The sequence below is a fragment of the Triturus cristatus genome, chromosome 7 (genome assembly GCF_964204655.1).
Source record: "Triturus cristatus chromosome 7, aTriCri1.1, whole genome shotgun sequence".
Lineage (NCBI taxonomy): Eukaryota > Metazoa > Chordata > Amphibia > Caudata > Salamandridae > Triturus > Triturus cristatus.
This window is the reverse complement of record NC_140590.1, coordinates 405,062,811-405,084,734: the sequence shown is the minus strand read 5'-3', so window position 1 is coordinate 405,084,734 and position 21,924 is coordinate 405,062,811. Positions and strand designations below refer to the sequence as shown.

General features: G+C 46.2%; 1 protein-coding gene across 1 annotated transcript in view; it reads left to right on the top strand.

Annotated features, from left to right (window-relative positions):
* Nucleotides 1–21,924, top strand: part of TRIM28 (tripartite motif containing 28) — a 563,778-nt gene that overhangs the window by 475,054 nt on the left and 66,800 nt on the right. The window contains exon 15 of the mRNA XM_085616663.1: nucleotides 3,239–3,313. Within this exon, the coding sequence (XP_085472789.1) occupies nucleotides 3,239–3,313 (75 nt within the window). The remainder of the gene's footprint in view (nucleotides 1–3,238; nucleotides 3,314–21,924) is intronic.

Below are 21,924 nucleotides of genomic sequence, written 5' to 3'. Positions count from 1 at the left end.
TTATCTTTCATAGATTCACATGCGGCCCGCCCACCTCCCCATTTCTCAGGCAGAACCTCATTGTCTCTAGGTGTATCTTAGTCTCGCACTCGGGGCTGGAAATCTGAGGCAGGAAGGCTCTGCTGGGGAGTGTGATGTCAGGGCTAGCAGCCGATTGGCTGAGTCTTGGACCACATAATGATGAGGTCTGGTTACCAAATAAGATGATTCCCTATGGGATTTTGCTATGCAGTTTTTCTTATACTACCGTGGTCATTCTGTTACCGTGAGACTCCCACCATGACGACGGGGAAGATACAAGCATGTGAATCTATGAAAGATAATACTGGAGAACCATAGTGTACAGGTAAGTAACTAGTTTTATCTTCAGCCCTCCCACATACATCAGTATCTAGGGTCAACATTAAACACCTCCAGAGCTCTGGCATATCCCAATCCAGCCCGGATAACCAGTATACAAACAATCACCAAATTTCAGCCACAGCATTCCCTCCCAGCAAGGGTATGCATGCAACTCATAGGAATGATGGTCTCTTGCATTTCTATGGTACCTCACGCAAAATTTCAGATGCGCCCCTTACAGGTCAGTGGAACCAGGCTCAAGGACAACTTACAGATCTGGTGTTGGTGGACAGCCGCACACATCACTCTCTACAGTGGTGGAACACACAAAACCTTTCCAAAGGCTGGCCGTTCCATGAGCCGGTTCCTCAGACAGTGCTAACAGCAGATGCATCACTCACTGGCTGGGGAGCCCATCTCCTAAACCACACAATTCAAGGCAAGTGGACCACTCAACAAAAAGTGCTCCACAGCAATCCCCTAGAATTACTGGCAATATTTCTAGCATTAAATTAATTCCAAGTACATCTACATCACAAGACTGTCCTAGTCCGAACGGACAATATGACAGCCATGTATTACGCACAAAAACAAGGAGGCTCGCATTCTTTGCAGCTGTCTTAGCTGACACAAAGCATATGGAGATGGGCCATTCCACAAAATATATACCTTCTGGCAGAACACCTTCCAGGAGTTCACAATCAGATTGCAGATCTGCTAAGTCGACACACAGCACATATACGAATGGGATCTTCGTCCTCCAGTTCTTCAACCATTTTTCCAAATGCGGGGTCAACCAGACCTAGATCTGCTCGCCACACACGCAAATGCAAATTGCCCATCCTTCGCTGCCAGGTTTCCACACCCGTTATCCAAAGGCAATGTGATATGGATGAACTGGTTGGGCAGATGTGCGTACGCTTTTCCGCCATTCCCACTGATTCCCCTAGTAGTACGCAAGCTCAGACAACAGTCCCTCAGGATGATCCTGGTAGCTCCCACATGGGCACAGCAACCATGGTTCACAACACTCCAGGAATTTTCAGTAGTTCCACACCAAAAACTACATCTCTCCCCAACTTTGCTAACGCAGAACCATGGAGAGTTAAGGCACCCCGATCCAGGTCAACTGAATCTAGTGATCTGGCTCCTGAAGTCCTAGAGTTAGGTTACCTTAACCTTCCACCGGACTGTATGAACATCCTTAAAGAAGCCAGACGCCCTTCTACTAGATCTTGCTATGCAGCAAAATGGAAAAGATTCGTCTACTGCAATAACAATAAAATCGATCCGCTGTATGCTTCAATCCCGTAGGGTGTTTGTTGCGCTCTATAAATGCTTTGTACAATACAATCCAGGACATAATTTGCTACTTGCTACACTTACAAAGATGTACTCTAGCATATTCATCCATAAGATTACATCTAGCGGCACTTGCCTCTTATTTACAAAACAGACAACACTTGTCACTATTTAGAGTACCTGCAATGAAAGCCTTTATGGAGGGCCTTAAAAGGATAACTCCCCCCAGACTGCCACCCTCTCCGATGTGGAATTTAAACATTGTTCTTACCAGGCTCATGGGTCCCTCGTTTGAACCTCTACACAAATGTAAACTGCAGTTCTTTAAATGGAAACTAGCTTTCCTTGTCGCGATTACCTCTCTCAGGAGGGTAAGTGAGATCCTGGCTTTAACCATACAAGAACCTTTCTTACAAATACATCGTAACAAGGTGGTTCTTAGTACAAATCCAAAATTCCTTCCCAAAGTAATCTCTGCTTTTCATCTTAATCAATCAGTTAAGTTACCGGTGTATTTCCAAAACCCGGACTCCGTAGCAGAGAGAGCTCTTCACACACTGGACGTCAAAAGAGCAAAAGTGCAGGCTAAGCAACAGGCTTCTGTAGGCCGAGCTGTTCTTAAAACACTTTTTCAAACCACTGCAACAGATACAGGTGACCACCGCTAGGGGAGACACTGCTGTACAGTCTATGCACAGTGTACAATATGCAGCTCATATGCCTCGAACAGAAAATGGTACTTACCAGTATGCATCTGTTCTTGGCATGTAGAGCTGTAGAGTTGTACACGCCCACCCGCCTCCATGGAACCTGTTCCAGTATTATCTTAATTAGATATATTCACATGGACATCTCTTTATTTCTTACTAACTCCATCATGGCGAAAAACAATCTGAGGATGGAGTTGATGCCCATGCGCCCTATCGTCCAAGGGAGGAGTCACCTATTTCATGACTACAAAAGACTCTTCCAAGACAACAAGGTGCAAGAATCCGAGCACAATACCAGATGGCGATCTATGCACAGTGTACAACTCTGCAGCTCTACATGCCAAGAACAGATGCATACTGGTAAGTAGTATTTTCCTTACTCTTTGAGTGTGAATGGGATTGCACTATCTGGGAGTAGTCTGTTACACTGTGAGGTTTATCTTAGAAGAGCCACTGGAAGTGAGTGAGTTAGTCATCCCACTCGTGTCCCTCAGTACTGAAAGCCCTTCTTCATAGAGAAAATAAAGTTGGATTAACCAGGAGCCAACACCAGATGGCAGAAGTGTGCACAGCATGTGAATATACAACACTACAAGTTGCAACAGGTTAAGTAAAAATTTCCTTTTCTCCACTGTAATTGAACAGTTGATGAATGTAGCTTTACGTGTATTAAATGGGTAAGGTTAGGGGTGTGAATTATGACCTTGGACACCTGTGAGCTTGCAATATTCCACTACAACTGTGATGTAATAGTTAATACTTATCGCAACGCCACACCTACCTTAACTGTGTAGTTTGATATTCAGTGTGTGCTTGACTAGTTCATATGAAAATCTTGCTGAAGACCTGAATTAATGCTTGGCCTACCCTTTCTCTCCCTACAGAAATGTGAGCGCCTTTTACTGGAACTGATATGCTATGAACTCTGTCGGCCCTTACAAAGGCTGTCTACTTCCTTGGTGAGTTTTTTTCTCTATGTTCAGCCATTGAGGGTAATTTAAGTACCTGATCTTGTTTGATTGGGTTCAGCTGCTCTCAACCTGGGGAATACGATGCCTACCTTAAGCAGCTGTAGCATTTTCAGCTCCCTTGAACCTTGATTGGGCTAGACAATGATATTGAGAAATAGAAGGTGCTGAACAAAACCTGTACCAGGCTAGACCCCCATTTATCATCAAAAGGGTCTGCACAGGTCATTTGACTCTAGTTTTTTGTGTGCGCTTATTCCATAATCTTCCAAGTGGATTGCCGCAGCTGCGTCCCAGCCTCACCTCCCACTCCTGTCACTCTTCACCTCCTTTCCCCGGTGTCTCACACCTGTTCTCCACAAAGCACATTGCTTTCTTATTTGGATATCTAGGTGGTACTTCAGATATCCTTAGGTTCTGTGCTGGTGGCTCACAGCTGCATAGTAAACGGCTGAAATGCAGCAGCTGGCTTCTTAAGTTTAGAATGCTTTATTAAAATTATATCCAAAGTAAAACATCAGTATAATTATTACAAAGTTCAAACTGTTCCATTACCAACATTGAAATATAGAAGAAAAGGGAGTGTGAACAAACCAATTTGCATAATTTAAATCAGTACATAGGCAAATGCATTTTAGCGTTTTAAAATAAAGGTAAAGACGGGGGAAGAAGGGAGGAAAGGGGGGGGGGGGGGGGACAAGAAGCAGCTAAACCATTAATGCAAAGACAACCTTAAAAGCTAACTGAACAAAATATCATTAAGAAGGATTGTAACAATGTACTTGCAAAATAGATCAAACAGCCAACCTGGAAAGGAATGTCATGAGTGGTGACCAAAGTAAATCCTTTTTAATCAATAGGGGTATATAGGTGGCATGAGCACGATCTAGTCTGTGATGATGGCATAACTGGTTCCACCAAGCTTGATATAATATTTTAGCAGTGCCCTTCCAATTGGTGGTAATGATCAGAAAAGTAATAGCTATAAACAAGTTAACATATTTACCCACGTCCCCATGGGCACTCTATATCAGAGAGGAACCACCCAGAAGAACGTGCACAATATCAAAAGGAGTGTTGGTAGATAAAATGTCATTGAATTTATCCCAAATGAGTAACCAGAAGCTCTTAACCAGAGAGAAGAAAAACAAGCATTGGCATAGCCAATAGGTCTCGCTTTTGGGACCTTATAAGTGTTTAGCCATGCAACAGTTGCATAACTAAATACTTATAAGGTCCCAAAAGCGAGACCTATTGGCTATGCCAATGCTTGTTTTTTGCTTAGCATTTTCTGGTTTATTATTCAGGGCTTGGGTTGGTGCCCAGGGAACTGTCGAACAGAGAAATAGCGATTTGTCGAAGATGGCAAGGCACCGTGTTTTTAGAGGGAAACTGGGATTATAACTCTGGCCTCTTTGTTTCATAGTCTGTAGGTTACGAGTCAGTCACTGGGCCATATTTTTTCTCTATGAAGCTAATCTTGACTATTCATCGACCACAAACCGATTTTTTTCACAAATTTTAACAGGTCTTTTTAATGCTCGATTCAGGAGTGCTCCTTAATATTCCTGAAATGTGCAGACATGGGGTCGTTCTAGGCAGGATTTGCATTAATCTGCAGGTGTTACTTAGATCTCTGAAGTTTGCACACAACCCAACGAGCTGTCCTCACAGAATTGTCTTACTATTGAACTCTAAAGGTGAAGTATTACCTTGTAATGTTTTACATTGTGGTGGAACGTTCTTATCAGTGAACAATGAAGATTCCATGCTCACTACGAGACAACTTCTTGTAGAGAATACATTCAATGTAGCGCCTGTGTTTGTCTGGTGTGAGTAACACTAGAGCCGCGCTGTCGTCAGTCTGTTAACACCTTGCAGGCTTTGAGTTCCACTTCCTGTTTTCTCATAGCCCTCATGGGAGCGTCTGCTGAGGTCACTGGGCAAATACAACGACCGCCGCCAGTCATTCGGAGCAGAGTGTGTACAGGGGAGTGATAAACGGCTTTGTGAAGTGCAAACTCCTTTGATGCCATCTTCATTGCCACCTGTGCCTTTTGTCAAAATGTCTGTTTATCCAGGGTCACTGCGGTGCCCTTTCCAGGTGTTATCACGCCGATAAGAGCCGTTCCTCTGACTGCAAGGCCGTTTGTTTCCATTTGACAGCGAAGACGCATTCACCTTTAAGCATCTCCTCGCCACCCAGGCGCCTTGTAGCCCCTCCGTCAAGGCGCCTGATCCTAGAATCAAGGGGTTGAAGGTAGTTAGTTGATAGATGACAGTTGTCAATGGTGATGGAGCATTCATGTATGATCGCTAATGATTTCAAGTAAAATTCATACTGATGAGTCATTCTAACAAGCATTGGCCGCTCGCGCGCCTCGCGCTTAAAGTTTAAAAAAAAAGGGAAAAAAAGACAAGCCCGGCGGAGTGGGGGTGGGGGAGCACATTCCAGGCGGGGGAGCGGACCCTTTGAAGTGCTCCCAAAAAGCGGATTGCATGGCGGCACGATGCGCGTAATTGTGCGCGTGCTAGCCATGCAATCCGCTTATTGGGAGCACTTTTAAAACCCCCTTACAATAGTCTTGCTTTGCAATCGCTTACGCGATAGCAAGGCGAGACCTAAAAACATATGAAGTAGATCACTCTTTTCATGAGGACACGACCAGCATTTCGCAACTTCCAACAACTTAAACTTTTGGCGGTCTGGAGGGGTAAGGAAAAGCCTAGTGTAAAAATAATAGTCTGCGTTGTACTTGCTGTACTTGCTGATTGTGAGGAGGTGTGAATTTTTGTCCAGATGGAGCCCCAAATCTTAAGCGGTAATTCTTGTTTCCCATAGATTTAATTCTAGGATCAATAGGGAAAGTTAGTATCTTATAAATAGTGGATGCTTTAAACTGACTAGAGAAATCTAGTGAAAGAGTGTGTGTCTGAGTGTGAGTCTAAGGAAGAGTTCTGGAACAGGAGTTGGACTATAGATGATCTGAGGTGAGATTAGCGAGGAGCATGTAAAAGGGATATGTCATACTTCTTTTGGATCCCTGAGAAATCCATAGGATACCCAGCCGTCACCAAGTGCTCGAATGTAATTATGCCTTTATCAATCCATTCCTTCCAAAAACTAGCTCTGTTTTTAATCTTCAGGTGTTTGTTATAACAAACAGGAGTGTGAGCAAAGTTATCCGAGTGTGAATAATGAACTTTAAACAAGGAAGTAGCAACTGCAGTGGAATGCGTGAAGATAGGAGATAAAGTGTCTAGGGAGTTGAGACAAGTGAGTTGCTGCATTAAAAGAGAATGGTACTTATTGAGATTGTTCTAATGAGCTCCAAGCTGTTAATGGTGTATGTGGGCAGTCCGATAGAAAGGTCCAAACTTGTTTCAGGGTAAATGCAGAATGATAACGTCTAAGGATAGGAAAATTAACTCCTCCCAATTCTTTGGGCTGCTGAATAAGTGAAATCCTAGTCTCGCGATTATTCCATAAGAATTTGGTCAAGGAGCTGTGAATAGTTTTAAAGAAAAAGTGGGAGAGTGATCGGGAGCATAGAGAGATAAAAATTGATGATTGAAAGCAGCATCATTTTAATTGTAGCTAGTCTACCCCCACCAAGACAAAAAAGAGTGGGGACCAACTATCAATAAATGCCGAAAGTTTTTTAAGTATATCTGCAAGGTTGATTTTAATGGATTCTTTGATACTATTAGTGTAGAGGATGCCTAAGCATTTAATACTTTTGGAGTTCCATTTGAACCCTGTACCCTGAAACATATGAGGAAAGTAATGTTTACTTAATGGCATAACCTTTGATGTGTCAATATTAACTTTATAACCAGAGACTAGAGAATACTCTTTAAGTAAAGAGAAGAATGCCGGGTAAGTGGTAGTAGGGCTGAATAAGTAAAGTAAAATATCCGCGTATGCAGTAAAATTAATATCTGTATGTTTAAATTGGAATCCCATATACTGTGGAGAACGGCAAAGTTTTTCTAAAAAGGGTTCTAGGGCACGGATAAATAAAAGAGGGTATAAGGGGCATCTGGTCTAGTTCTTCTGTGGAGTGTATAGAATTTGGATTGTTGTCCGTTCACCCAAAAGGAGGTAGAGGAAGCAGAGTATAATAACTGGATTTATCTGAGGATGGGGGGAGGGGGGACGGGGGGGGGGGGTGTCTAAGCTGTTCCATTTTGATGCTCCAAAAATGAATTCCCAATCTACTCTTTCAAAGGCTATTTCAACATCTAATATAATTGCAGCAATTGGTGAATCTGCTTTGGAGGCTAAATGATTGATATTTAGCAAAGTCCTGGAATTATCGGTAATGGAACGTCCTTTTAGAAACCCTGATTGATATATATGAATTGGGTCCGGGATTACCTTCTCGCTACGAAGGGCTAATAACTTAGCAAAGATCTTACAATCTGTATTAATTAGGGAAATGGGTCTATAGTTTTTACAATAAGAGGGGTCTTTGTCTTTTTTAGGAATCAGACAAAGCATAGCTTGAGTAAAGGAACCCTGTGTGACCTGACCTTGTCAGAGCCGGTCGCTCCTCCCGCCGCGTGGCTCCTCCTGAAGTGCGCCCGGTCTACCCTTGCTACCGCTCGCCGCTGCCCCTGTGGCTGAGGCTCCTTATTTTTCATGTTTTCCCACCCTCTCTGTGCCAGTAATTGTATTGCTTTTCACTGTTGTATCAGGAATTGTATTGCTCTCTCACTGTTGAGCCCCTGATTTCTTCTTGTTTCTGTGCTCGTCTGCTGCCTTTTTCCCGCTGTTCCTACCCGCTCCCTGCCGCTGCTCCCCCGCGGCCCCGCCCCGTTATTTCTTCTGTACACCCGCTCCCCTTCCCATTCGCCATCCCGCTCCCGCCTCCCAGCTGCTCCTCCCTCCCACTTCGCCATTTATGGCGGAGTCCACACGTACACGCAGCGTTCACGCGCAGCGGGCGCGCCAAAGGCAAGCCCGTCTACGCCCGTCTGTGCCAGGACCGCGCCCAGCCCCAGGACCACGCCCAGCGCCAGGACCCCTGATCTTCGTCGATGCCAGTGCACCCGACGAACTTACAACGCCACCACCCTCCACGCACTCAACGCCGGCCGAAACACCGCTTGCTACCAAGCCACCCCGAGGCGCACACACGGGCCCTTCACCTGCCAAGCCTGCCAATTCACCTCCCTCAGGACCTACCTGGCACCCGCCAAGCCGAGCACCAGCAACAACCACCTAAAGTGCATCCTGCTCAACACCCGCTCTGTCCACAGACACGCCGTCGAACTCTGGAACCTCCTCGACACAACACCACCAGACGTCGCCTTCCTCACGGAAACCTGGATGAACGCCTCCTCAGCCCCCGCCATAGCCATCCCGGAGGGCTACAAGATCACCCGGAAGGACCGCATCAACCAAACTGGAGGAGGCATCGCCATCGTCCACAGGAACACCATCCGCATCATGACCAACTCCGACGACACCCTCACCGCCGCCGAACACCTTCACTTCCAGATCCACACAGACCCCAAGACCACCCTCAGAGGCACCCTCCTCTACAGACCCCCGGGACCACGCACACAATTCAGCGAAGCCATCGCAGACTTCGTCAGTCCACACGCCCTCACCTCCATCCTCCTAGGGGGCCTCAACTTCCACCTGGAGAACAACAAGGACTGCAACACCGCCGCCCTGCTGGACAACCTCGCCAACCTCGGACTCATGCAACTACGCTGGCCACACGCTTGACCCCCGTCTTCTCCTCTAGCAAGCAAATCTCCTTCAGCCACTCCACCGGACTACACTGGACAGACCACAGCTGAGTCCACTTCAACTTCAGGAGAACCACGACTCATCACCACCCGCAACAGGTTCCCCGCAGAAGCTGGAGCAAGATCCCCGCCTACCAGCTCACCACCTCCCTCAGCCAGAACCCTCCCACCATCACGACGGACCCCGACGAAGCAGCCCGCAACCTCACACAGTTGCTCACCGACTGCGCCGACGAACTCGCACCACTGAAGAACCCACCCCCCCCCCAGCAGACCCGGCAGCAGGAAAGCCTTGTGGTTTACCAACGACCTCAAAAACTCCAAGAAAACCTGCCGCACCCTCGAGAAAGCTTGGCACCACGACCAGACAACAGAACGCATGACCACCCTCAAGAACGCCACCCGCAAACACCACCAGCTGATCCGCACCACCAAGAAGACAGCATTCAAAGAACGACTGGACAACAACACCCACAACAGCAAGGAGCTTTTCAGCATCGTCAAAGAGCTCTCCAACCCCAGCGCCTGCAAAAACGACATCACCCCCTCGCAAGACCTCTGCGACTCTCTCGCCTCGTTCTTCCACCGCAAGATCACCGACCTACACAACAGCTTCGGCGCGCTGACCACGCACCCAACCACCGAACCAGCGCCCCCCACAACCACCCCCTGCACCTGGACCCCTGTCAGCACCGAAGACCCCACCCGCATGATGAACACCATCCACTCCGGCTCCCCTACCGACCCCTGCCCACACCACATCTTTAACAAAGCCGACTCCATCATCGCACCCCAACTCCGGAACATCATCAACAGCTCCTTCGCATCCGCCACCTTCCCGGAGAGCTGGAAACATGCCGAGCTGAGCGCCCTCCTGAAGAAACCCACCACGGACCTCAAGAACTTCCGCCCCATCTCGCTCCTCCCCTTTCCAGCCAAAGTCATCGAGAAGACCGTCAACAGACAACTCTCCTCCTTCCTCGAGACCAACGGTTCCCTTGACCCCTCACAGTCCGGCTTCCGAGCAAACCACAGCACCGAGACCGCCCTCATCGCAGCCACCGACGACATCAGGTCCCTTCTCGACAACGGGGAAACAGCCGCCCTCATCCTCCTGGACCTCTCAGCAGCCTTTAACACCGTATGCCACCACACCCTGACACAACGCCTCAGCAACACCGGAATCCAAGGAGCGGCACTGCTGTGGATCATCTCGTTCCTTGCCGGAAGAACCCAGAGAGTCCGCCTCCCCCGTTCCGATCCGCGGCTACCGAAGTCATCTGCGGCGTCCTGCAAGGATCCTCACTCAGCCCCACCCTCTTCAACATCTACATGAGCCCTCTCGCTGCCATCGCCCGCCAACACAACCTCAACATTATCTCCTACGCCGACGACACCCAGCTGATCCTCTCCCTCACCAACGACCCCGCCACCGCCAAAGCCAACCTCCAGGAAGGAATGAGAGACGTCGCAGAATGGATGAAGAGCAGCCGTCTGAAACTGAACTCAGACACGACGGAAGTCCTCATCCTCGGACCATCTCCCTCCGCCTGCGACGACTCCTGGTGGCCCCCTGCCCTGGGCAGCGCACCCAAGCCAACGGACCACGCACGCAACCTGGGCTTCATCCTGGACTCCTCCCTCACGATGACCAAGCAAGTGAACGCCGTCTCATCATCCTGCTTCAACACCCTGCGCATGCTCCGAAAGATCTTCCGATGGATCCCCACCGAAACCAGGAAGACGGTCACCCAGGCCCTCGTGACCAGCCGCCTGGACTACGGGAACACCCTCTACGCTGGAACCACAGCCAAACTCTAGAAAAGACTCCAGCGCATTCAGAACGCCTCAGCAGGCCTCATCCTGGACATCCCTCGCCGCAACCACATCTCTGCCCACCTGAAAGACCTTCACTGGCTCCCCGTCAACAAAAGGATCACGTTCAGACTCCTCACCTACGCACACAAGGCTCTCCACGACATGGGCCCGAAGTACCTCAACAGCCGCCTCACATTCTACACACCCACCCGCCAGCTCCGATCCGCAAGCCTCGCCCTCGCCTCCGTCCCACGATTCCGGAAGTCTACCGTCGGAGGAAGATCCTTCTCCTACCTGGCAGCCAAGACATGGAACTCCCTCCCCACCCACCTACGGATGACCCAGGACCATCTCTCCCTCCCCCCCCCCCCCTCCCTCCCCTTCCTCAGCGCCTTGAGACCCTTACGGGTGAGTAGCGTGCTTTACAAATTTGGTGATTGATTGTGTTTTACCATAGTCGTGAAAATGGTTTATACGGTCTAACATCTGAGGGCCCTGAAATTGTTTGAGGTGAAGAAAGAAACGTACAGTAAAACTATCTGGACCAGGTGTTTTGTCTTTGGGAAGTTGATTAATAGCATCTGTAATTTCTTGTTCTAATATTGGACTGTCGAGGGATGTGAGGTCAACATAGTTATCAGAGAATTTGGGAATGGTTTGAAAAAAGGAATCTATTTGGTCAGCGGAAGGGGTCGACTCGGAGTATAGAGAGAAATATAATATTCAATAAAACACTCCAGTATCTTAGCAGCTGTGATGTGTCTGATTTCTGCGCTATCTGTGATGACAGTAATCTTAGATTATAGTTTTTTAATTTTAAGATAGTTTGCGAGGGATTTACCAGCTTTGTTCCTACCGCCATAAATGTTAGCTTTACATTTAAGGAGATTGTTACAGGCATTATCCAAGGATCGTTTTAGCCATAATGAGCTTGGACAAAGTGTCAGAGCAGTTTGAAGTAAAATATTAATGCTCTAGGGCCTTAATTCGTTTTAAAATTAATGTTGCATCCTTAAGTGCCTTCTTTTTTCCCGGTTACAAAACCGATTCTGAATCCTCTGGCGATAGCTTTAAAAGCATCCCAAATGAAATGAAATTGTGAGACGAGAGATTATCCTAAAAAAATTCTTGCATAAACTGTATAAATTGTTCAACAAATTGAGTGTCTAATCAAAGGGCATTGTTAAAACGCCATCGGCTTGCGATGGGTGCGGAAGTAGGGTAGTCCATGTCTAATATGACAGGGACATGGTCGGATATGAGAATGGTGCCAATCTCCACATTTGTTATGAGTTGAAGTGATGATTGGGTGAGAAATATGTAATCTATTCGGGAATGGGACATGTGCGCAGGGGAGAAGGAGAATTCTAAGACGGCACGGTGCGAAATTCTCGATGCATCCAACCACCCTCTAGATGTAATAGCATTGTGAAAAGCTGTTTGCGATCTATTAGGAATTAATTTGGTTTGGGATTTCCGATCTAAAAAAGGATCCATGAGTTGATTGCAATCACCTCCCACAATCAAGGTTTCAGCGACATGAGAAGAAAGGAGAGTAGAAAAGTCGCTCCACAATGCAAAATCAATACCATTGTGGCCATAAACATTACAAATTGTGAGTTGAGCATTATTAACTTTCATATTCAATAAAAGCCATCTACCATTATTGTCTTTGACCTCAGTCTGTAAAAGAACATTTAGTGACTTGTGAAACAAAATAACACCACCATTCTTGTTACTAACTGCTGGGGAACAAAAAACATCTCCAACCCATAATTTATGCAAGGAGGAAACATCTTGCTCTTTAAGATGCTTTTCTCGCAATAATGCTACATGACATTTCAATTTAGCAAGATGGGATAATACACATTGTTTTTTAAATGGATTAGGGATACCCTTAACATTCCAAGAGATGATTCGGAGTTCACTCATTGAAGAAACTGATCCAAAATTCAGCAGAAAAATACAAGAAACTTAAAAAAAGGAAAATGGATGAGTTGCAAAGACCAAAATGCCATTAAGCGGTACATGTCTTGAAATGAAAATAAGCCAAAAGGGGGAGAGACGAAAAAAATCGATGAATCAGGGGAAATGAGAATTGAGAAGAAGGAAGGAAGGAAGGTCAAACAGCTGACTCAGTATACCCAATTAAACATACCAGGTAGAAAGTAATAAAAACTCACAAAAACATAAAGACTAGGAGAAGCTGCAATAAAGTACAGGACATAGAGAAAAGGATAGAAGTGGAGAGCAAGGAGGGAATGAGGGAGATAAGAAAAAGAAGCAAAGGGAAAACTCAATCTCCTCTGAAAAATAGCCAAAGAGAAGATGACAGGAAGCCAAAAGACTTCAGTCATAATATCCACAGACTAGAAGAACATTGATATAGGCGGGGGGCAAGGAGGACAGAGGCCATCCCAGAGAGGGACACTGAGAAAGAACAAATGTAACGACAACAAAAAATCGAAAAGCTGTAATCAGGAAACGTAAACATAAGCAACACAATGGCAATATACTGAACATTGAGGGGGACAACGCAACGGATGAAGCATACAGAACAGATGAACAACGCAAATAAGAACATCAGCTTAGAACAAGAGACGAAGGGGAAACCTGTGGAATACAAAAGAGAACGGGTAAGTAAACATTCAAGTTTTGCTCCGTTCCATAACTTCTCCTTTGTGAACGTGAATTAATTTCCTAAGCTCAGCCGGATCCTCAAAAGTACAAGTGCTGTCCCTGTAGGCTACTTTAAAGAAACCTGGATGAATGAGGCCCTGGCAGGCATTCATGAATCGCAGCGCCGGTCTTCGGTCTCAAACTCTTTCCGGCGAGTGGCAGTAGGCTTAGAGGCATCCTGACTGAAAAAGATTTTTGGGCCAGACCAGAGTATCTGTTTGTTGTATAGCTGCATTTACAGTTGCCATGAGATCCTAGTTTAATAGGAAATATGCAATGATTCCCCGCGGTTTGTTAGAGGATGATGCATTCTGGGGGCCTATCGTGTGAGCTCTTTGAATATTGAGATCAGTAGATTTCGACAAACTGACAATCTGAGGGATGTGACTCTTCAAAACGGAGATTATATCCGAACCTTGGGAGCCTTACGTAATACCATAAACTCAAAGGTTGTTGCGCCTATTTCGACTTTCTAAATCCTCTGTAGTTTTCTTCAGTTGCGCTTCCTCCCGAGAAAGGATGTCCACTTTGGAAACAATATCTTGTGCGTCACTAATCTTTTGCTCCACATCCGAGAGTTTGGAGTCTAAACCAGACCATTTCTCCTTAATTCTTTAAAGTGTCGCAGTGGTATCCATCATAAAAGGTTGAATGTTGCGCAGTTCATCCATAATGTCCTCCAAAGTCAGAGGGTGAGGTAAATTCATTGGGGAGGACAGGTCTTTCTTGACTTGCTTGTTAGTATTACCAGAAGAATCTTTGCGACCACAACGATTGGAACAAGAAGCTGTAGGAAGCTAGCTCTGTATATACTATACCAAAATGAGGTATAGTGTGCACAAAGTCCAGTGGAACTCCAAAGGTAGGCAGAGGTAAATTTAGATAGCACCTCACTCTCTCTTTGTGGTAGTGTGGTCGAGCAGTAAGGCAGTATCAGAGGACAGTGTTAAGTTTTTGTTGTACGCACTCAGTCAGCAAATGAATTCACACGCTCAGACTGAACTTCAGACCAATTGTGTTTTTTGTTTTTTTTAAATATTGCTTATTTTATTTTCTAGAACCAAGCAATTCTGGCACAGGTAAGTGATAAGCACTTTGTAGTAAATATACAGTTGTAATACAGTTTGGGTTTGTAATAATAAATGCACTTTGTTTTGACTTACATTATGGTTTCAGAGAAATACAATACTGTGTAAATACAGTACATAGACTTGAATGGGTTTATCAGTAACATTACAGGTAAGTTACTTTTGAGATTACTTTTCTTACTCAGAGTTGTATACCGGGATACTACTCTGGGACATTTCCTGTAAACGGGTAAGTCAAATAGTTTTTTTTAAAGAATTTCTTTAGGTCTCCAAACTTCACACTTGGAAACGTTTCCAAGAAAAACAGTCAATGTTATCCTATGGAGGAAAATAGTGTTATCGGTTTAAAGGTAAGTATTTGGTAGTGAGAGTTGAGGTTCTGGGGCTAGACTCGGGAGGGGGTCCCCCAGGTCAATGATGCACTCTTGTTACACACTCAGCGGCACTAGGGCGGCCGGGTGCAGAGTGTTGAGGCCCAGTGTTATCTAATGGGGGGATAGAGAGCCTCCGGTTGGTGGCTGGCCACTTTGGTGTGGGAGCAAAGCTCCTGGACTTAAGCTCAGGGTAAATGTGTTTTTTCATTGGGGAACCTCCAGTTTGCAAAGGCACTGCAGGCTTGGGGACGAAGGTCTTCTGAGTGCGACCACCACTTTGAGAGGTAAGTTGGGAAGTTAGGGGTTGGTTAGGCACCGTTGGTTTGGGCACCCAAGGCCTTGGGGCGTCTGGTGCAGGGGTGCCTTTTGGGGTCGGATCTTCTTACCAGCTCCTGGTCGCGGTTGGGGAGACATTCTGGATTTAGACTGCAGGGTCAGGATAGCCGGGGTGACCTCCTCGTGGTGTTTGCCCACTCAAGCTCAGGCCGTGGACGGCGGGTGCAGAGTAGTGCGGTTTCCGGCCAAGGCCAGAGTTTGCAGATGAACAAATCCAGTGTTCACTGGAGAGAAAGTCTTTGTGGTTGAAGGCAGGCAGGTCCTCTGGGGCTTTCCAGGTTGCTGGCTGCAGGACACACCGGGATTTTGCAGGAGCAGGTTCGAGGTGGAGACAGGCTGGTAGGTCCGGGGCCAAGTCAGTGGGCGTCTTCCTCTTGTTAGCTGCTCCACGGCTGTTCAGTCCTTCTACTTCTTGCCTGAGGAAGCAAGGTTCAAAGGGGCCCCTAGGGGAGTTACAGGTAGGTTAAAGGGGCCAATGGGTCCCTTCCCTGGGGTGGGTACACCCCCTATTTTACCACCCTCCAGTGGGAGGGGGGACGTGAGCCTGTCCCTGGTTGGCTGAGTCCCCCCATCGCCTGATGGCGGGGACTCAGAGTTGGGCTTCACCTAGTCTCCCCCACCTGAGGGTTGGAGTTGGCAGAGGTGGGCACACCTCTCTGCCTCACTTAATTTTCCTGCTGGTTCTCCCGTCCAAAGTAGGAGTCAGAACCAGTGGGGACCAGTTGCTGAAATCAGCAAATGGCCTGGGGAAGCTCACAAAGGCGGCAAGCCTTTGAAGCTTCACCTTCATGAACCCTGCCCATCCTGGGTGAGGAGGCTTAGCACCTCGTCCCAGGATGTGCATTGTTTCAGGCCCCAGAGAGCAGCAGGCTCTCAACCCAGGGTTCCAGAAACATGTCTAGTGGTGGCAGCTGAAAGAAGCCATTCAGCCTGGACACTAGTGGTAGGTTAGTTTTCAGGGGGCATCTCGAAGATGCCCTCTGTGTGCATTTTTCATTAAATCCCACACTGCTATCAGTGTGGGTTTAATGTGCTGAGAAGTTTGATACCAAACTTCTCAGTTTTCAGTGTAGCCATTATGATGCTATGGAGTTTGTAATGACAAGCTCCCAGAATCATATGCTCTTAATGGCGGCACTGCACCTACAATGTCTGAGAATGGACTTAGACACTGTAGGGTTACAGGGCTCATGCACCTGTACCCTCACCACTTGTATAGGGCACCCAGCTAGAGGGTTGACTGATCAATGCCAAGGCAGCGGGTTGTAGGCATGGCACACAGGGATGTGTGCCATGTTGACTTTTCACTTTGTTCTGCACCAAAACACGCAGCCTTCAAAAAAGTGTCCAAATAGACCGTTTTCAGGTCTAAAAATTTGCCTCAGCTCTCCACACCACTTCTGATGAAGAAATCCATAATTTCACTGCCGCACCGTTGACATGAAGAAAGCCCTTCAGCTCCTACTGTTACTCGATGTCACAGAGCTGCTCTAAGGAGCGGCCATCTTGTTTCGCCGCCGCGGCGCACTCTCAGCAGCTTGCTTCTTTACAGACAAAGTCTAGTCTGTTTCTCCTTAACCTGAAACAGCAGAGCGGAGGCACCTTTTAAACCATTTGAACAAACTGTGAAATGAAAAGGAAATTACGCCATCTTAAGATTTTATGGTTTTACATGGTAACATTTACAGAAGTTCTGTGTGATGAGCAAAGACTATGGGCTCTATGATTGGTTTGTCGCCTTAAGAAAGAAAGCTATCCAAAACACAACATGCAGTTAGTTTTCAGAAAATTTAAAATAGTTACATTAATATTGCCTACAGACTGCTTGGAGTAGGCAGAAAAAAATGTGTATGAAAGAACAGGCTCCACTTGGTCATACAGCAGCTGCAGTTTAATCAATGAAGTCTGCTCCAACCTGAGGAAAATTGTGCTCTGTTCATTGCGATGTGCTCCTGTTAATACATTTTACCAGGCAGAAGGAAAACCAGACAGCTTCTCTCTCCTGTAGTGTGGGAAAAGAAACGTTGTTTCATCTGGAACATTCATGTTTGTGGTAAAATGTATTGTGTCTAGATCAAAAGATGTCACTGTCTCGAAGAAATAATTTTTGCTGGCAGTTACTCAGGGAAGTTTGATTAATCCATTTACTCATAGTCTGCTACTCAGTAGTGAGAAAGGTTTTTTTGTAAATGGAGAAAGTTCAAGGCAGTTGTCAATCTATCCAAGGGTGAGAATCAACAGCTATAAAAAACAGCTTGTCTGTTGCCTCATCCATGCTCATGAAGTGATGTCACTGCCATCCCTATCATCTGTAAAAGAGCCTCAGATCTCCATTATGCCTGGGCAACCATAACAGCACATTAACTGTCACCTCATCGATGACTAACAAATCTATGCCTCCAACAACCCATCAGTCAGTGGCGCCACAGTCAACAATGAAATCCTTGTCTTACAAAAACAGGTGACTTCAGTGCCACCCTTTGATGTCAAAACAGTGAATCCAGGGGTGTGGAATTTAATAAAATATCTACTTGTCCATGGGGCAGGTTGCTTCATAAATCTACTTGTCCTGTAACAAAATCCACTTGTCCCTTTGCTGCCATGTAGTGCGGCGACAAATTATGGCAGCAATCTCAATATATAAGGGCTCTGAAATAGCCTCTCTGATTATGCCAGGACTCATACTATTGTAGTGTTTGAAAACTTGCATCCCCTTATGTAGCAATAGTTCCGGGGTTACAATGCCCTAATGAGTCTGTGCAAACCTACTAACTTGCATGTTTTGAGGGTTTTCAACAACTCTTCTCTAATCTTTTCCCATACTGAGAAATGTTGACAATTTACTCCTGACAATGGCAGACGTAAACCTTCTTCCAGAGTTGTGAAAAAAGTGATTGGAGGGAAAGTGAACTTGCAAACACTCAGATTTTCGAATGAGCAAACCTACATATGCATATTTGCTCACGCTAAAATGTAGTTCACAAATATTTTCTAGGACTACTATTTCTTGTCTTACTTCTGTAAATGCTTAGAAATTCATGAAAGCCGTTTAGCTGCACTTAATGCAAGGACATATACCTTGTGTGCACTTTTGAGACTTCTTTAATAATTGGGCATCTAATTTGGTCTGCCGTTGACTGTGACCTTTTGTGTTTATTAAATTTTGTTTCTCTCTCTGTATTGGCTGCCTTCACTGTGAGTGACAGCATTCTGCTCTTTAACAAGGAGCATTTGGCTCACAAAGTAGTTTTGTATAGTGCCAGTAACTACTGTGGCAGTGTGTGCTTTTTGAGACCAAACAGAATTTTTCCTTTTTCCGAGGTTTGTTATAATGGTAAGGGCCTAGCAGCTCCCACACCAATTAGGTTTTACAAAAACCATGCCAAAACAAGTCACACATTGACAAAACTAAAAAGCTGATTACCAATTTTAGACCTACTGTTTTTGCCAATGTTTATTTGTGTTTCCCATAATCTTATTGAAATTGGTTACACTAATTTTCCATTATGAATATTTTTGTGAAATACTAGCATGCATCAACACATGTTACTAAATGATGCTGCAAAGAAATGGTACCTGAAATTTTACAGTAGTTTAGCCAAGTTTTTTTTCCTGCTTTCATGTTTTTATGAACATTGTTTTCTGAAAGCAAAGAATCATCAATCTTGCTTTCAAGCGTCTGCAAATATTTGCATCAAATCAGAGAACACCCTGGGAGCATTTTACATAGCCTCATATTGCTAAAGTTGGAAAACATGTGTACCCATTTTTATACTGGAACCACTGTCGGTAGTGCAGCCCGAGCTTACAACATTTACTTAGAGTTCTCAGCCTAATAATAAAGGCTTTCAATTAATGAACTTTAAATACAAGTTTGAACAGCATAAACATATGGACAAAAATATTACCTTAACTGCAGACAGTGTCCTTCCTCGAACCATAATGTGGTAAAGCAAACTGGCAGCCAAAGGGTTTGTGCTGCAGGGGGTTGGGGCCTACTTGTCCCAAGGACAAAATACACATTAAAACGTGTTGCCCTTTACCCCAAACAATATGTCCTGGGCATCGGGCTATAGGAATTCCACATCCCTGGAATCTGTCTGTTACATGCTTCTGATGGATAATTATAACTGCCCTAAATATCCCAAGATGCTAGACTGGATCCGAAAAACTCAAAAAGTGTTGTGCCTGCATACTGATAGGTGGCACAGTTCAGCTCCATTCCTCTCTAGAAGCGAGACGCAGCGCAGCATTTAAGTCCAACCCATACACACTAGCGTAATTTCCTGAGGGGTGGGGTGAGGGTGTTCTGCACCTTCATGAGCCGAGCTGGTGTACCAATCCCTACACTCTGAGGTGACTTTTTTTTTTTTTTGCTCAAATTTTCTAGTGTGCAAGAGAGCATCACCCCCTAACTACCGACTGGTACCCCTTATCTGTTATTGGTCTGGATCGTAGTCATTACCCTACTCGGGAAATGTAGGTTTATTACTTATTCCCTGCTTAATTTCATCTCAATTATACTTCTTGACCACCTCCGTACTAGGATTAATTCTTTCAGATGCATCAGCCATTATTCCTGTCCTGATGAGACCCTGGTATATCACGTTGAGGGTTGAAATGTCGTTGACATATAGCAAACAGACATTGGACATAGGCCTAATAGTTCTTGATGTACCTTGTTGTGTTTTTTTTTTTTTTGTTACTTGTTTTGAGGCACTGGATTGTGGTTTTCTTTTTTTCACTGGGACACATTGCAATTTTATGAGCAATTAGTTTGACGTTTTCAGAAACTTTGCATATTCTATCACGTATAATATGTGGTGGTTTTGATACTCATTTCTTGGTACATAAAATCCATACTGCCAACTTTGTTCAAAAGGGACAAAACATAACATCCGACCGGTAGGTTCCTTAACTACTGCGGTACAAAAGGGGGTGGTGATGGACGGAGCATCAGAACCAATCAAACACTCACACCCAGTCAACAGATCTGGGTTTGATCCATCACCGTTCTTTAGCCCACTCTGCCACCCCAGTTCAGACATGGCCATATGCAAATCCGTCTGACCCTGTGCCTCCTGGGAACAGTCCAGCCCGAACTGCCAAGCCATGCCTTCCCTGGACCGGAAACAAGCTTCCTAGGACCGGTTTCTGGCATTTTAGCCGTCTTCAGCCAGGCTTGCTTGAATCCAGTGGCAAAGTGAGCAAGGGACTCACGTCTGAGCATACCCTGCCAACTTATGGCGAACAAAGCGGTACAAAAGGGGGTGGTGATGGACGGAGCATCAGAACCAATCAAACACTCACACCCAGTCAACAGATCTGGGTTTGATCCATCACCGTTCTTTAGCCCGCTCTGCCACCCCAGTTCAGACATGGCCATATGCAAATCAGTCTGACCCTGTGCCTCATGGGAACAGTCCAGCCCGAACTGCCAAGCCATGCCTTCCCTGGACCGGAAACAAGCTTCCTAGGACCGGTTTCTGGCATTTCAGCCGTCTTCAGCCAGGCTTGCTTGAATCCAGTGGCAAAGTGAGCAAGGGACTCGCGTCTGAGCATACCCTGCCAACTTATGGCGAACAAAACGGTACAAAAGGGGGTGGTGATGGACGGAGCATCAGAACCAATCAAACACTCACACCCAGTCAACAGATCACCACCCCCTTTTGTACCGCTTTGTTCGCCATAAGTTGGCAGGGTATGCTCAGACGTGAGTCCCTTGCTCACTTTGCCACTGGATTCAAGCAAGCCTGGCTGAAGACGGCTGAAATGCCAGAAACCGGTCCTAGGAAGCTTGTTTCCGGTCCAGGGAAGGCATGGCTTGGCAGTTCGGGCTGGACTGTTCCCATGAGGCACAGGGTCAGTCTGATTTGCATATGGCCATGTCTGAACTGGGGTGGCAGAGTGGGCTAAAGAAAGGTGATGGGTCAAACCCAGATCTGTTGACTGGGTGTGAGTGTTTGATTGGTTCTGATGCTCTGTCCATCACCACCCCCTTTTGTACCGCTTTGTTCGCCATAAGTTGGCAGGGTATGCTCCGACGCGAGTCCCTTGCTCACTTTGCCACTGGATTCAAGCAAGCCTGGCTGAAAACGGCTGAAATGCCAGAAACCGGTCCTAGGAAGCTTGTTTCCGGTCCAGGGAAGGCATGGCTTGGCAGTTCGGGCTGGACTGTTCCCATGAGGCACAGGGTCAGACTGATTTGCATATGGCCGTGTCTGAACTGGGGTGGCAGAGTGGGCTAAAGAAAGGTGATGGATCAAACCCAGATCTGTTGACTGGGTGTGAGTGTTTGATTGGTTCTGATGCTCCGTCCATCACCACCCCCTTTTGTACCTTAACTACTGCAGCAGGGCTACGCCCTGCTTCCTTTTCGACTCACTGCACCTGCCACTTACATATGCGCAGCTTTCAGAGGACGGACTGTCTGTCTCACACCAGGAGTTGCAGGCCTTTCTAGCCAGGGGAGCCATTAGAGCTGTGATTCTCAAAGGACGGCCCTAGGGCCACATACCACCCTCCTGGCCTTTACATCCAGCCC